The 14,430-nt window shown below is 40.0% G+C and overlaps 1 protein-coding gene across 1 annotated transcript in view; it reads left to right on the forward strand.

Moving 5' to 3' along the window:
* Positions 1–14,430, forward strand: part of LOC122787398 (major facilitator superfamily domain-containing protein 12-like) — a 163,215-nt gene that overhangs the window by 99,223 nt on the left and 49,562 nt on the right. Inside the window, exon 2 of the mRNA XM_044054093.1 lies at positions 8,003–8,213. Coding sequence (XP_043910028.1) covers positions 8,003–8,213 — 211 coding nt within the window. The remainder of the gene's footprint in view (positions 1–8,002; positions 8,214–14,430) is intronic.

Below are 14,430 nucleotides of genomic sequence, written 5' to 3' on the forward strand. Positions count from 1 at the left end.
ATTCTTGCTCCTCCCTCAACACAGGCCTTTAGCTATCCCTCCTGTTCTGGAAATTGTAGATGATGCCTTCTTGGAATCTAGCCTGGCCCCAGACACTTTACCTCCAGCTCCCAGAAAACATGACAGTTACTACAGAGTACCTGACTCTCACAAGTTTCAAGAATCCTACTGCGGATCCAGAGACCATTTCCCAAGGACCAAAAGGCATTAAGGCTACTGCTGCCAAAAACCCTACCCCCTCTGATAGAGATTCTAGGGCCTTGGACAGATGGAGGAAGAAGGTATACACTTCTGCTACTTTGGCCATCAGGGCCTTAAATTGCCAGTTTCATGTGTTAAAGTATCAGCAGCATATTATGGGATTACTTAAACAGAAACTGATGTTGATTCCTGACTCTGAACATAAAGAATTACAGGATTTAATGCATTCTGCTGAAAAAGTTGGTAAACATACTTTGCAATGTGGTTTTGACTCTTTAGAAGCATCTTGCAGGGCTGCTGCCACTGGGTCTGTACTTAGAAGGCATGCTTGGCTTAAGGAGCAAAACTTGCCAGATCATGTAAAAGCTAAATTGCTGGATGCTTCCTTAAACCAAGACCGCCTGTTTGGTAACAAAGCAGAAGTAGTTCTTAAAAAGATGGAGGAAAAAGCTAAATCTATGCAAACTGTTAATGATTTCCTGCAAGTACAGCCTCCCAGATTTAGTAGGCATTGGCCTTCTAAGAATTAGTCCATTCCAGTCTCGTCCAGACCTTCTCAGTCCAAACCCAGGAATAGCAGATCCACCTAGGCTACAGTCTCAAGGTACACACAGGCCTAAGCAGTGGGGAGCTCCCACTTCCAAAGCTGGAAGTAGTAAGACACCCCACTATGGAAAAATGTCACAATGACTTAAGCTTAACCTCTTCCAAGCCCTGCTCAACTGCCTGCTCCCTTAGGGGGAAAGCTTGCACTGCATGCAAAAAACTGGGGACTCATTACCCAGGACAAATGGGTTTTGAATATAGTTTCCCAAAGATACAGATTCCACTTCCACACCCTACCAACCCAAAAGGGTTGGCCAGGCCTACCCCAAATCAGTGGGCAGAGGCTCAACAGCAGGTTCTCTCTCTTCTAAGTGTCAGGGCTATTCAACCTGTCCCAGCAGAAGAAAAGGGACAAGGTTTTTATTCAAGACTTTTCGTGGTACCCAGAAAAGACAACTCCTGGCGTCCTATCCTGGACCTCTCTATTCCAAATACTTTTTTTGGTAATTCCAAAATTCAAGATGCTAACACTTCAACAGCTGCTTCCTATGCTAGGCAAAGATGCCTTGTTGGCAACCTTAGACTTGAAGGAAGCTTGCCTACACATTCCAATAAGGGAATCTTGCAGGAAATACCTACGCTTCAGGGCAGGCTTCATGCACCATCAGTTCTCTGCACTTCCCTTTGGCTTATCTACTGCGCCCAGGGTATTGACAAAGTGTCTAGCTCCAGCCTCTGCATTTTGCAGGCAGAGAAATATTCAAATATACCCATACTTGGACAATTGTCTGATTCAGGCAGAAAGCCAGGAATTGCTATTAAAACATCTGGCATTCGTAAATAAACTTCTAAACTCACTGGGGTACACCGTAAATGAAAATAAATCTCACCTGGTACCCTGCCAACAAATTGTATTCCTGGGAGCAAGCTTGAATACAACTTCCCAGATGGCTTTCCTCACTCCAGAAAAAAAAGTTTATTTGACAACCTACTTCAAACTACTGGCCACAAAGACCCAGCTATCTGCAAGGAAAATCTTGCAAGCCCTGGGGTTCATGGCCTCTTGCATTCTACTAATTCCATATGCAAGACTGCATATGAGGAAACTACAATGGTATCTAAAAAGCCTATGGTGTCAACATTCTCAGGACCTGGAATCAATGATTCCTATCATTCCTTGTATAAAGACAGTTCCTTTGGTGGGCAGAGGCCTGCTATCACAACAAGGGGCTCCCATTCACTCTACCCCCTGCCACCCAAACCCTAACAACAGACTCATCAGATTATGTATGGGGGGCTCACTTAGCAGGGCAGTGCATTCAGGGCAAACGGAAACCGAGACAGATGCACCTGCATATCAACCAAAAATAAATGTTAGCTGTACAGAATTCCCTGACAGTCTTCAAGGACCACATTCTTCCAGGACAATTATTGGTAAAGACAGACACCACCACAGTTATGTGGTACATAAACAAGCAGGGGGGAACCCACTCGTATCCTCTCTGCAGACTAGCCATGCCTCTGTGGAACACAGCCTTGAGCTACCAAGTGCACCTACAAGCTCAATTCCTGCCAGGCAAGCTAAATTCACTGGCAGATGACCTAAGCAGAAATCTCATGGACCCACACGAGTGGAAACTGGAACGAAAGATATTCAACCTTTTGAGAAACAAATGGGGAAATCCAGAGATAGACCTGTTTGCCTCCCCTCAGAACTGCCAATTGGACAAATTCTGCACAAGAACTTCCCACAGTCAAGCTTGGAAAGTGGATGCCCTGTCCTTTACCTGGGAAAGCCTCTCAGTTTATGCCTTCCCCCTCTGCCTCTCCTCTCGAATGTTCTGCTAAAGATCAAACAGGACAAACCAAGGGCAATACTGATTAAACCAGACTGGCTACGCCAGCACTGGTAACCCCTCTTGTGCAGTATGACACTGCTGGAACCATGGCACCTGCCTCAAACCCCTTCCCTGCCGTCCCTGCAGGAGGGCCAGATTCTGCACCCTCAGCTTCAAACCCTGAACCTTGCAGCCTGGCTAATTCCTTGAGCCCTCAAATAGCTTCCCCTCAGTAAACAGGTGCTAGATGCCATTCTGGAGGCAAGGAGGTCTAGTATTAGAAAATCCTATGCTGAAAAGTGGAAAAGAATACTGTTCCTGGAGCCAGACTCAGAGGATGGGCACAAGATGCTCCACAAGGGCCTTCCTTCTCGTCAATTAAAATTCATGCTTCTGCCATTTCATCACATTACACCACCCCTCTTCTCTCACCCCCTGCTATAGCAATTCCTCAGAGGGGCCAAAAATTTAAGACCACCCAGGAGAGCCCCTACTCCAGCCTGGGACCTTAACTTTGTATTGCAAAAGCTGTCTCTAGCTCCTTTTGAGCCAGCTGCAACTGCAGAGTTGTAATTCCTTTCTTGGAAAACAACCTTCCTTCTAATCATCACTTCAGCAAGAAGAGTGTCTGAATTACAGGCCCTCATGGCAGTGGAGCCCTTCATCATCTTCCATGCAGACAGGGTGTCCCTCAGGACCAATCCTTCCTTTATGCCCAAGGTGGTGTCTAGTGTGGCCCTTAATCAGTCCATTCATTTGCCTACTTTTTTTCCGAATCGACAAAACAAAGGCGAACGAATACTGCAGTCTTTGGCCGTGCACAGACGACTTAGATTTTATTTGGACAGGACTAAGCCTTTCAGGAAATCTGAACAGCTGCTAGCTGGCTTTGCTGCAGGGGCAGAGGGGAAGGCCATTTCAAAGCAAACCATTCCTAAGTGGATAGCCCATTGCATTCATTTCTGCTATAAGCACCATGGAAAACCTATCCCACAGGAGAGAAGATCACATTCCACCAGGGCTGCATCTACCTCTACAGCCTTTCTCAGAGGTGTCCCTACTAGGGACATCCTAGAAGCTGCTACCTGGAGCTCTGTACATACCTTTACCAAGCATTACCACATGCCTATTTTATTTTTCTAAATCCAGTGGTGGGTTTGCCACTGCAGTCTTGCAGGGCCTAATAGCTGGTCCTAATGCTCTCTAACTTCCTCCTCCCTTCCTTAGCTTTGGGAATCAACCCAAGTGTAATGACTGCAACAGTGAAACATGAAGAACATAGTACAGTTGTGTACACTTACCATAAAATGTAGATATTTGAATGTATTCACTGTTGCAGTCCTGGTTACCCTCCCTCCAGCCCCCCTGACTTCTCTTGGCTATACCTTTCTTCTTGTTTAGTGTATGTAACCTTTCTGGTGTATTTGCTTTTTGTTGGAGGTGTAACATAACATATAATTGGTTCCCATTATGGGGGCACCTGACACCTGGGGCAAGAAAAACTGATGTAATGGTGTCGGCTGCATGTTTTATATACCCCTGCTGTCATGGAAGAAGAGACAGCATCCGATGCAGGAATCCAAGACTTGGGGTCATAGGTTAGTACTAAGCTAACTGAACTTGCGAGCCGTTGTAAGCCTAGGCAATTATCCCTTGTGAGACTCAAACCCTGCACCTTGTGTTTGTAAGGCAAACACCTTAACCATTAGGCCACCCTCCCTTGATATTCAGGCTGGCTGAGGGCTACCTGCAGGCAGATAACCCAAATGTAATGACTGCAACGGTGAATACACTCGAACATCTACATTTATGGTAAGTGTACACAACTGTACTTTTCAGAGAATGAGTCTTTAGGAATATACACTGTTGGTATGGGACTGGCAACATAGAGAAGATATGCAGACCAGTTAAGAAATGCTAACTGTCCGTATTGGCTTGACCCATTGATTAGACAGTTATGTTTTGAAAAACCACTGAGCACACTGTGATAACATAAAGTGAAGACTGCCCTCTGTTTACAAGTTAGTGGATCACATTTGAACCAAAGCCATACCCTGAGATCGGTGCTAGATCAAGGCCTTCTACTGAGGAAAGATGGATAACCAAAAGGAATGTACAGGGAAGATTAATGGACCGTTTCAGCCATCATTTTGGATGACTGACCCAGACCCTTGATTCAGTAGGAATCAATAATCAAAGTTATGCTACACCACTGAGTGATATGGCTATTGGAGTTGTGGTGCCCCCATGGAAAACGTCCCCATTTGCACCATCCAGGTCACTATTATAAGTAATGAAAAATACAGGTGTTACTAAAGTGAAGAAAGAAAAATATCATTGTCAGTAAATAAATATTGCTAATTTGTAATCCAACAAAATAGCACAGTGGAAAAATATAACAGTAGTGTAATCATTTACTAGGGTGAAAAGATGTTTATTAAAAAAAAAAAAAAAAAAAAAAAACAATGCTAGTGCTGCTAACGGACATGTTAATTTTAAATAGTAACCTGAAATGTACACTACTAATAAATTTCTTCTGCTTATATCAGTTAATTTACTCCAGGGAAATTGTGAATGTAGAGTGGTGTAAGCAGAAACTTCTATACTTGTATAACAGATACATATGCATGCCACTTAAGGAGCACTGTCCATGAGTAAAAAGAATACTGAATTGCTGCTTCACTCCCAATACATTTATTAATGTTTACGGGGAATGCAGATTTAGGATAACTTTAGGTTTTCTTATATTCTTGGGATTTGTCTGTATTTCTATTGAACAATTTAGTGCTTGCTGGGTTATTCATGTGTTGCTTGTTATTTGTATGCAGTTTTACTTTAACCTTCTGGACCTGTGAGTGTTTCCGCTTTAACCTGGACATCCGTCTGTTCCTAATTTGATTCTGTTGTGCCTTTTCTTTTTTTGGGTAGATTTTGCCTCCATGGCTGATGACGATGAAGCCTCCCCCATACGTTCATCCCTCATTGATGGGAAGTTCTCCAGAAGTATGGTGAAGAGAGACATCTGGAGGGATAATTATTCTGACAACCATGATGGTTACTTCTGTTATTGCCAGCAACCTCTGTCTTTGAGGAAATTAATGGTGGTCCTAACCCCACCCATTCAGGGTGGCCGGTTTCCTCCTGCATTCCAAAGAAGTGCGTCTGGAGAGTTTCTCCCCAGGTCGCCACTGAAAATGGGCTCTGTCTCAGTCCGGCTTTCCCAGTAAACAAACATAACGTAAATAAATAAATCTACCACACATTCTTACTGCCAAGGCTACCACACATTGGTAGCTTGGTGAACCTACTTCCTGTCCTCAGGCTGCATAATTTATATCCTAATCAGTCTTCTGATGGGACTTGTTCATGCTGTGTCTGAGTCCACCCCCCTCAGATTAAGCATGTCTATACTTCTCTGAAAGACCTGAGATGCTAATTAAACTCCAGTCACTTGGGCCATAGTCTGGATTTTATCCCTCTGTGCTGCTGGAGGAGGCTCAAATTAATGTTTTTGTCATGTTTGTTTATGTATATATTTTATTTTAACATTTGTTAACGGGGTATGTCCAGTTGAGCAATAGCCTCTTTTCAGCGGAAACCCAGGGGAAGCTCCAATACCAAAACATAATTACAATAAAAAATGGCTGCTAACAGAAGTTAATAGAATATATGGGATATTGTAAATACGTAGAGTGCAGCTTAAAAGTTTAAATAAAACAACATAGAAAAAATTGGAGCAAAAGGTATAGTCAGAGGTGGGAGTCAGTAGGTTGGGTAGAAGTAAAAGGTAGTAGAGGGGAAATTATAAGATAGGCAGATAAGAAAGAGAAGTCAAGTTATAGAGAGTTCAAGTCTGGAGGAAGGGAAAAAGAAGAAAGAAGTAGAATAGATAGGATGAGTAGTATAAGGAGAAGAGGTTAGTAGACAGAAAATAATTACTGGCTAAAAGAAGTTATGATGGGTTTTGGCATGATCAGATCTACAAGTTTAGTAGATTTCCTTTATTATGTTATTTGTTTGTGTATTTATGTTCTTTTCATAACTGCATTTTCTTCACTCTGCAATGCAGGCATGTTTTTCATGTACACATTGTTTGATATGCCTTCAATGCAGTCTAGATTTTTGTAGCTGTCTATAGAAAATCTTTATATGTTCTGTCTTCCTGTAAGGTTCATCAAAATCCATTTGAAAAGGGCACCAGCAAGTAACTAGCAAATAAAATAAAATAAAATGCCCAATAAAGCAGTAGTTACACCATAAGCTCCACACTTACAACGAACCAGGCACCTGGATACCAAAAAGTCTTTATTCATGTAATTCCTTGTTAAGTGCTTTCTTCCCCTGCATGACACTTCGGGGACATCATCATTTTTTTGGTTCTGATGATGTCCCCGAAATGTCATGCAGGGGAAGAAAGCGCTTAACAAGGAATTACATGAGTAAAGACTTTCTGGTATCCAGGTGCCTGGTTCGTTGTAAGTGTGGAGCTTACGGTGTAACTACTGCTTTATTGGGCATTTTATTTTATTTCCTGTAAGGTTATTTTGTTTTAGTACTCTCTCATGGGCAGCCTTAGTATATACTACTGATTAGTAAACTAAATCAAAAGAAGAGAAAAAATGTAACCATATTGATAGACATTGATGGAGGTATAAACAGTTAATCAGAAGCAAAACACCTGAATGAGTGATCTGACAGCAGGTAGATTGATGGCTCATTGTGCTTCCCACTCTGCTGGCTCACTGGATGAGGTGGCAGTGGTAAAAGGAATAGACCACTAATAATACTACTGTGACATACTGTAGTTTGGGTTAACTTAACTGTAGTCTAAATGGCAGCCTGAATACATTGGCCATTTGTGGCATAGTAGGATGTAATTGTATGCCTATTTCTGTTGCCATTTTGGAGAGGAACTGAAGGCAACCAGGTAAATGAGGGTCAGCAAGTGATCTAACAAACACCTACCTTATTTATGTGATGTTGAAATGTTGGTTGACTATCTGCTTTCTACCTCTGCTTGTATTTAAGACTGGTTGGGATGCATGTTATAACTCTGTTCCTGGCAGTTATAGGAAATCTATCACTTTTAGTTAATATGAAATTTTACCTACTTTTCACAGTCATGGAGAGGATAAATATCTTTGGAGCTAAACAACTCAGTAACTGTGCCATGAACTTGACAGCAGCGTTGAAATATATCTAAACATATAAAATTGTATTGACTAGCTTTGAGGGTAATTGATCAACTTTGAAAGTCTAAAATTATGGGATGCAGGCAGATGCCCTGCAAATCAAGTATATGTATTTCTGTATGTATATCTTCATGGGAGCTTGAACTTTTAAAAGAAAGGCATGAAACAAATAATCTTACTGTTCTGCTTGGTGTTTTACTTTTTCTGTCTTGTCATCCTCTGCAGGGACCGTCAGTGTTTTGTTCTCCTTTCCATTCATATTTAATCCTGTTCTGGGGGCAGGACCTGATGCACCACAGTGGGTGGGGCTTGTCTACTTCATTCCTTTCATTGTCATCTTTCAGTTTGGCTGGGCAGCCACACAGATCTCTCACCTGTCACTTATTCCAGAGCTTGTAACCAATGACCACGAGAAGGTGGAACTGACTGCCTACAGGTATTACTTTTATTTTTCATTGTGAAAACCTTGTATCAACTAAATTACAGAAATGTGCTTAATATCTTTAAACTTCTAGCTGCAGAGGGCTGAATACAACTATGAAATGAATTAAGAAATTTCGGGTGACAGTGTTAACCAAAGGCTATTTAAGTTCAACATTGAATTTTTAATTTTATACTGGCATGTTGAAATGTACACCTTAATCCACAATTGAATAATTTCCTTCCATTCCATACTAATCAGAATGACTGTATTTGGAACCCTTTTACTTTTTTCCAGCTAAATGATCCATAATTTAGATTCAGCAATACCTGCAGGGTAAAAAAAGAACTGTTTTTTGGACCAAAAAGTGAAGAAGTACATACTAAACCACAGTCTACTCTATTCACAGGCCTCATTAAGGCTTTGACTGAACATGCTTGCTTGTTTGCACATTAATCTTAAAATATTTCAGTTGCAGCCCCCTCCCCCCAACCAACTGTGCAGAATAGATGGATAAAACCATGACTGCAGACCAGATGACCCAGGTTAAGTTAGTGTCTGAGGTACTGGAAGAATCAGGCAAGGGAGGAGGATTGTAATGAGCAACTTCTTTTGGCTTTCCCATCCTGGTGGTGGAGTGGGGTTGGTCCTGGTAGACAAAGTGCTCCCTTGCAAGGAGAGGCTTGTATGTTCATAATGAACATAGAACATGGGGGGTGGGCTTAGTGATCCCAAGCCATTTATGGTAACCCTCCAAGAGCACGTACGTGGGAGCATGCTCATGCTATGGCAAGATTGTAGTATGCTCACTCAGTGACTTGGGTGCCTCTGTCAGCCTCCAGGTGTGGTCTTTGGGCCATTTGGAAAAAAACTCTAATGGCTTAATGTATGACTGCTGATTGACTGGACCTCATCCATGAAAAGAATGACCGATTTAATAATTAAAAAAAAACAGCAGCCACTCAATTGGAAGTTTTTGATTTTGTTTAGTAATCAATTGTTATATGTATTTATGCAGTGTTATGTGAATGTTTAGTTATACTCCTTGAAGGCTTTGCTGCAGCGGCGCTAGAGTCAATAAATTATTTAGTGGCTTAAGTGAATTTGCTTCTTTTTTCTGTGGCTGTTTGTTTTTCTTCTTGCTTGGTGATTTGCTGATTTAATAATTAACATTGATGGTCAACAGACAGCAAGAAGAAGAAAATATACCAAATGCATCCTTTTTTGTTTGTTTTGTTTTAGTAATTCCTCAGGAGCAGTCTTGAGCACATCATTCACCAGATGTACTACAATACACCATCTTTTGTCCGACATCCTAGTATTCACATCTTGTACAACTGTACGCTGTACTGTCTGACACTTTTAGTTCTCTTTCATTAGAACATTTTAATGAAGCGGTATCCATTATCCTAAGCTCTGTATATTACTTCTGTTTCATTAGAATAAACTTTAATGAAATGGTATCAGTCATCTTAAGTCATGTATAAATGTAATGCTTTCCTTTATTTTTAGCCTGCATAGTTATTACAGAAAACGTACTTTGTGATCATAAGGTACATTAAACATGCATTAAAAGATTATTGAGCTTCCTTTGGAGTAGAAAGTCAGCCAATTGAAATTATATTTCAGTACACACACAACCACGAGGTGTGTGGGAAAATCCCTACATTTGTACTGTGTAACTGATGGCCTACATTAACTAATGGGTAATATCAGGTATTCCCCATTTTACAGTTCTTGATCTAATGCAGAATACTAAAGAAACTTCCTTCTCCGTGTGTTTATTAGTCTGAGTAATAGCATTACTGATGGAGAACTGCAACAATTTGTCCCACCTAAGTAAACTGTGATCAGCTTTACATTTATTTTAATATTCTAAAATGGCAGCTTTGAGATCAAAGGAGGAGTGTTTTTCAATTAACATCTTGTGGATGTTAACTGTATATAGAGGTTACATAAATGGATGCATTTGCATTTTTAGTATAATTTAATTTTCACTGCTTACAATGGATATTGATGTGTAATAATGTATAATTTCCAAATATTTCTATTTTATTTTATTAACCAGGTGAATGAATTGGTGTGAACACCCTTTGCAGCCATTTCTTCTTGAGCCAGGAGCAAATACACTGGAATATAGAAAAGTGTCCAACATTGAAGGTTGTAACCTTAATAACAGGATATTTTAGAGACAACCAAAAAATTATATAAATTGTTGCAGGAGTCAGGATTCCTTATGTTAACAAAAGCATACGTACACTTTGGAATTTCCCTGTTCAAAGTGTTTTTGAACTATTCACCTAGATAACCATGCTGATGTTTTCCAGACATTACAGTATGGCTGTACAGTTCAAGGGCAGGCAAGGGTTTGCAGCCTCTGTCTTGTGGGTCACCCTGTGAGTGCCCCCTCCCCCCCGCCGGGAAAGATATCTGCTTTATTACTTTTCTCACGGATAAGGATTTTATTACAACAGTTACAGTCCTGATGAAGTACAGTTTTGTGACAGTGCTCACCCTGACAGTAGATGCCAGAGAATGTGGATTGCTACCATACTGTAAGCTCTCCTTTTCCCTCCTGACATTTAGGGGTACTGTCATTGATAATCTACAAGGGGGATAAGACACCAGACTTGTTGCACATCTACAAGGAGAGGGGTTCATCATGGTGTATAGTATAAGAAATAGAGGGGGGAGAGAGAGGAAAGGGTGCATAATATAGGAAATAATATGTTTGGGGAGGAGAGAGAAGGCCATTCCTTTATCACCCTCTGCTGTTCTGTGTTGATGATTGGATCACTGTTGAAAAAAGATGTAACCATGGGATAACCCCTGAAATAGTTCAGAAGGAGTCTTTTTAGAAGGCAAAAGAGCTTTGATCCTTTCAAGCACATTGCAAGTCCTCTAGGGCTTTACAGTCTGGGGGCAAGCATGGTGCATTATTTAAAAAAAAAAAAAAAAAAAAAAAAAAACAGGATGACATGGGCTGCTGTACCTGGATTGATGTCCTGGGGAATGGAGGAGTCCACAGATCTGTAGAAATCATGCTGGAAGAGTGTACATCTAACTATGGTAATTCCCTATGGATAAGGGTACTGTTGCAGCAGTGATCCGTGTACTTAACTACAGTGTATATGCTGACACAACTGCATGCTCAAGGACGCTGGCTCAGAAACAGCAACACTAAACTCCTGAAAAATGGTAGGTATGCTGTGCTAAATAAATGGTGTTCAATAGTGTTGATGAGTGAGAAAGTGATTCCAATCCCAGATGAAAAGTTCTGTGCATTTGAAAGTGTGAATGTGAGACTGTAAATGAAAATGTAAAAAGGGAGGAATGTTGTGTATGCACAGTTTATTCATACACAGAATCTTTAGTAATGTACTTGCTAGATAAGCAAGTTGAGCAGAAGCTGTTGTGAGTAAAAGAGGCAGAAAACTGCAACTCTGGACTCAGTGGATTTATAGCGTATTAAGTACAGTTGTACATAAAATAATTCATGACAGTTTGTAAAAAAAATTTTTTTTTTTTTTTTTTTTACATATTTGCAGCTGAGTTCTTAACCCCCTCAGTGTACAACATCATGAAACCTGAACATTTTGATTTCATAAACTGAGCTGTGATAACCAGTGTAAGGGGGGAGCATGAGTTTACAGGGAGGCAGATTGGTGTTAAATGTGAGTGTTTCTAATAACAGTGATGATGTAATGGATGTGAACTGAACTGTATTTGTGGTCAGTGTTGTTGCTTCACAGTATTTGGCTCCTCAGTTCAGGTCCAGGCTGGGGTGTCTTCCTTGTGGAGTCCACAAATTGTGCTTCTTTGGCACATTTCATAGGTGCTGTATTTTCCTCCCACATCCCCAAGACATGCTTGATGATATTCTGATTCTCCAGGTGGCCTGCAGGTAAATGTGGGCTTGTGTCCAGTAGTGGGCTGATGACCTATCTGAGCAAACCATGTATAAGCGAATGAACACTGTGTAGGCATTTTATATTTATAGGTTGTTTTTATAGCATTAAATGCTTTTTAAAAAAAGTTATACTTCGTAACTAGTAGGTTTCACAATGTGAAACTCAGAGAGAGGGAAAACAGCTGTTTCAGGCACTGTTTTAGGCTTACTGACGTATTTCAGCTTTAGTGGTGACTCAAGTCTGTTACTGAAACATGAGGACGCAAAAATCCCTTGAGCAGTTGCAGAGAGCTTGAGCAGGGAAAAAAACTGCAAAGCACAGAAACATGTGAAAAATATTTACAAACCTGTCTTGGCCAGTGTAGTCTGAGAGATGTTTATTACCCACAAAATCTGCACTGGTTACAGAGGCACAGATGGCTGCTTGATAATACTGTAGTGTTTCCGAGGCTTCAGTTAGGAGCATTCTGTTAATTTCAAGAAGCACTTTTTTGCTATAGTTATTTTATAAGTACTTCAGTAAACAAAGCATGATATAAATAAATCTGTAATTGTGGTTTTCACATATGATTTGTGGTTCTGTCTTGCTTGACACTTGGTTTTTAAAACCGTGCATCCTGCTTGGCTGAACATTGTCCCCACCTCCCGGAAAAGAGAGACAGACAGGAGTGCTCATGCTTATGCACAAACACATTTCTTTTTTTTTACTCAACAAATTTTTATTTTGTTTCTTGAGAAGAAATCAAAAACCAGTAAATTTAGATTACAATTCAATAATAGTAAAAGGAACAAAAAACACAAACACATTTCTTGATACGTTATTATTTTGTAACCGTTTTACACCAAACTTCAAACTACAGTACAAGGCATGCCACTGTATAGTTATACTAGATGAAAGCACACAGCATCCAGCATGTTTAAAAATGTGGACATTAACAAGTTAGAGCAGTGAAATGCATACTGCAGAAACAGGAAAAAAAGGCTGGTGGAAGCCTAGCTCTCCCTTCAGTTCTCTGATATAGTGATGCAGTGTATAGGAAATTAAAGAACTCTCTTAGGAAATTAAATACATTAATAACTACTGTTGAAGCAAATACATTTTGTTTAATTTACTGGTTTCTGTAACTGACAACTTTTAGCCTCTGGAAGATTTTTGTGGAAGAAATATAAGCCCTTTCGAAAACAACAATTTAGTATGACTGGGGTAAGCATGTTCAAGTTGGAAGTCAGTGACTGCAGTTGTGGCCCTTAAACCATTAATAACTGAATTTACAGAAACATGGAAACAGGAATAGTCATTAAGTCCAAGGCTGTGGTGCCTTGGAATATTCTTATTCTGAGGTAAGCATTGTCAGTGTTAGTGTGTGTGTGTGTGTGTGTGTGTGTGTGTGTGTGTGTGTGTGTGTGTGTGTGTGTGTATGTGTGTGTATATATATATATATATATATATATCTATATATATATATATATATATCTATATATAAAAAATTGTGTGTGTATGTATGTATGTATGTATATATATATATATATATATATATATATATATATATATATATATATATATATATATATATATATATATAATGTATGTAGCAATGGTGTTGGGGATGTAGCAATGGTGTTGGGGGGAGCAGGGGTGATGTCCACCCCATGGTGAATTTACAAAGAGGGTCTAGGGGAGGTTCCCAATTAAAGACATTAGTTGCTGTCCCTTACCTCTCAACTCAGTTGCTTTTGGCAGTATGGTGAATGCTGATTTTTGTTTGGAAACTGACTGCAGCATGACATTAAAGGTGTAGACAAGACTAACAACTGTTACATTACTATACTACCAAATGATGTTCGCTGTGTTGCCTGCAGCCTAAAGCTGCAAGACTATAAAGTATGTACGTGAGGTCAGATGTTAACAAAGTAAGCCGCAGAAATGGCTGATTAATGCTTAATTTACCTGCTACCATGCATACAATGTACAATATATGTATGTTTGTGTATTTTATTTTGCATTTGTTTACCAGAACTGTCTAACTGGGTAATTAGGGCCCCTTTACAGAGGAAGCCCAGTGGGAAAAAACACTCCATTGAAAATTATACGTGTTGCATAGTTAATGAAATAATGCAGTGCAGTTATACATTCATATGAAAAATATCATCAGAAAAAATAATGAAATTACAGTTCATGAAGTGAAATAGGAAAGAAAATGTTTTGTACAATAGAATATTACTTGCACATATGCAGTTCTTTATAGGTTTGTGGTAACAGTGGTTTTAGTGGATTGGCTAAAAAGAAATCGGAGGAGTGCAGTGGTTTATGGAAGACTGAGA

Source organism: Protopterus annectens, chromosome 13.part0, assembly GCF_019279795.1.
Source record: "Protopterus annectens isolate FY-2018-M chromosome 13.part0, PAN1.0, whole genome shotgun sequence".
In the NCBI taxonomy this organism is placed as follows: Eukaryota; Metazoa; Chordata; order Ceratodontiformes; family Protopteridae; genus Protopterus; species Protopterus annectens.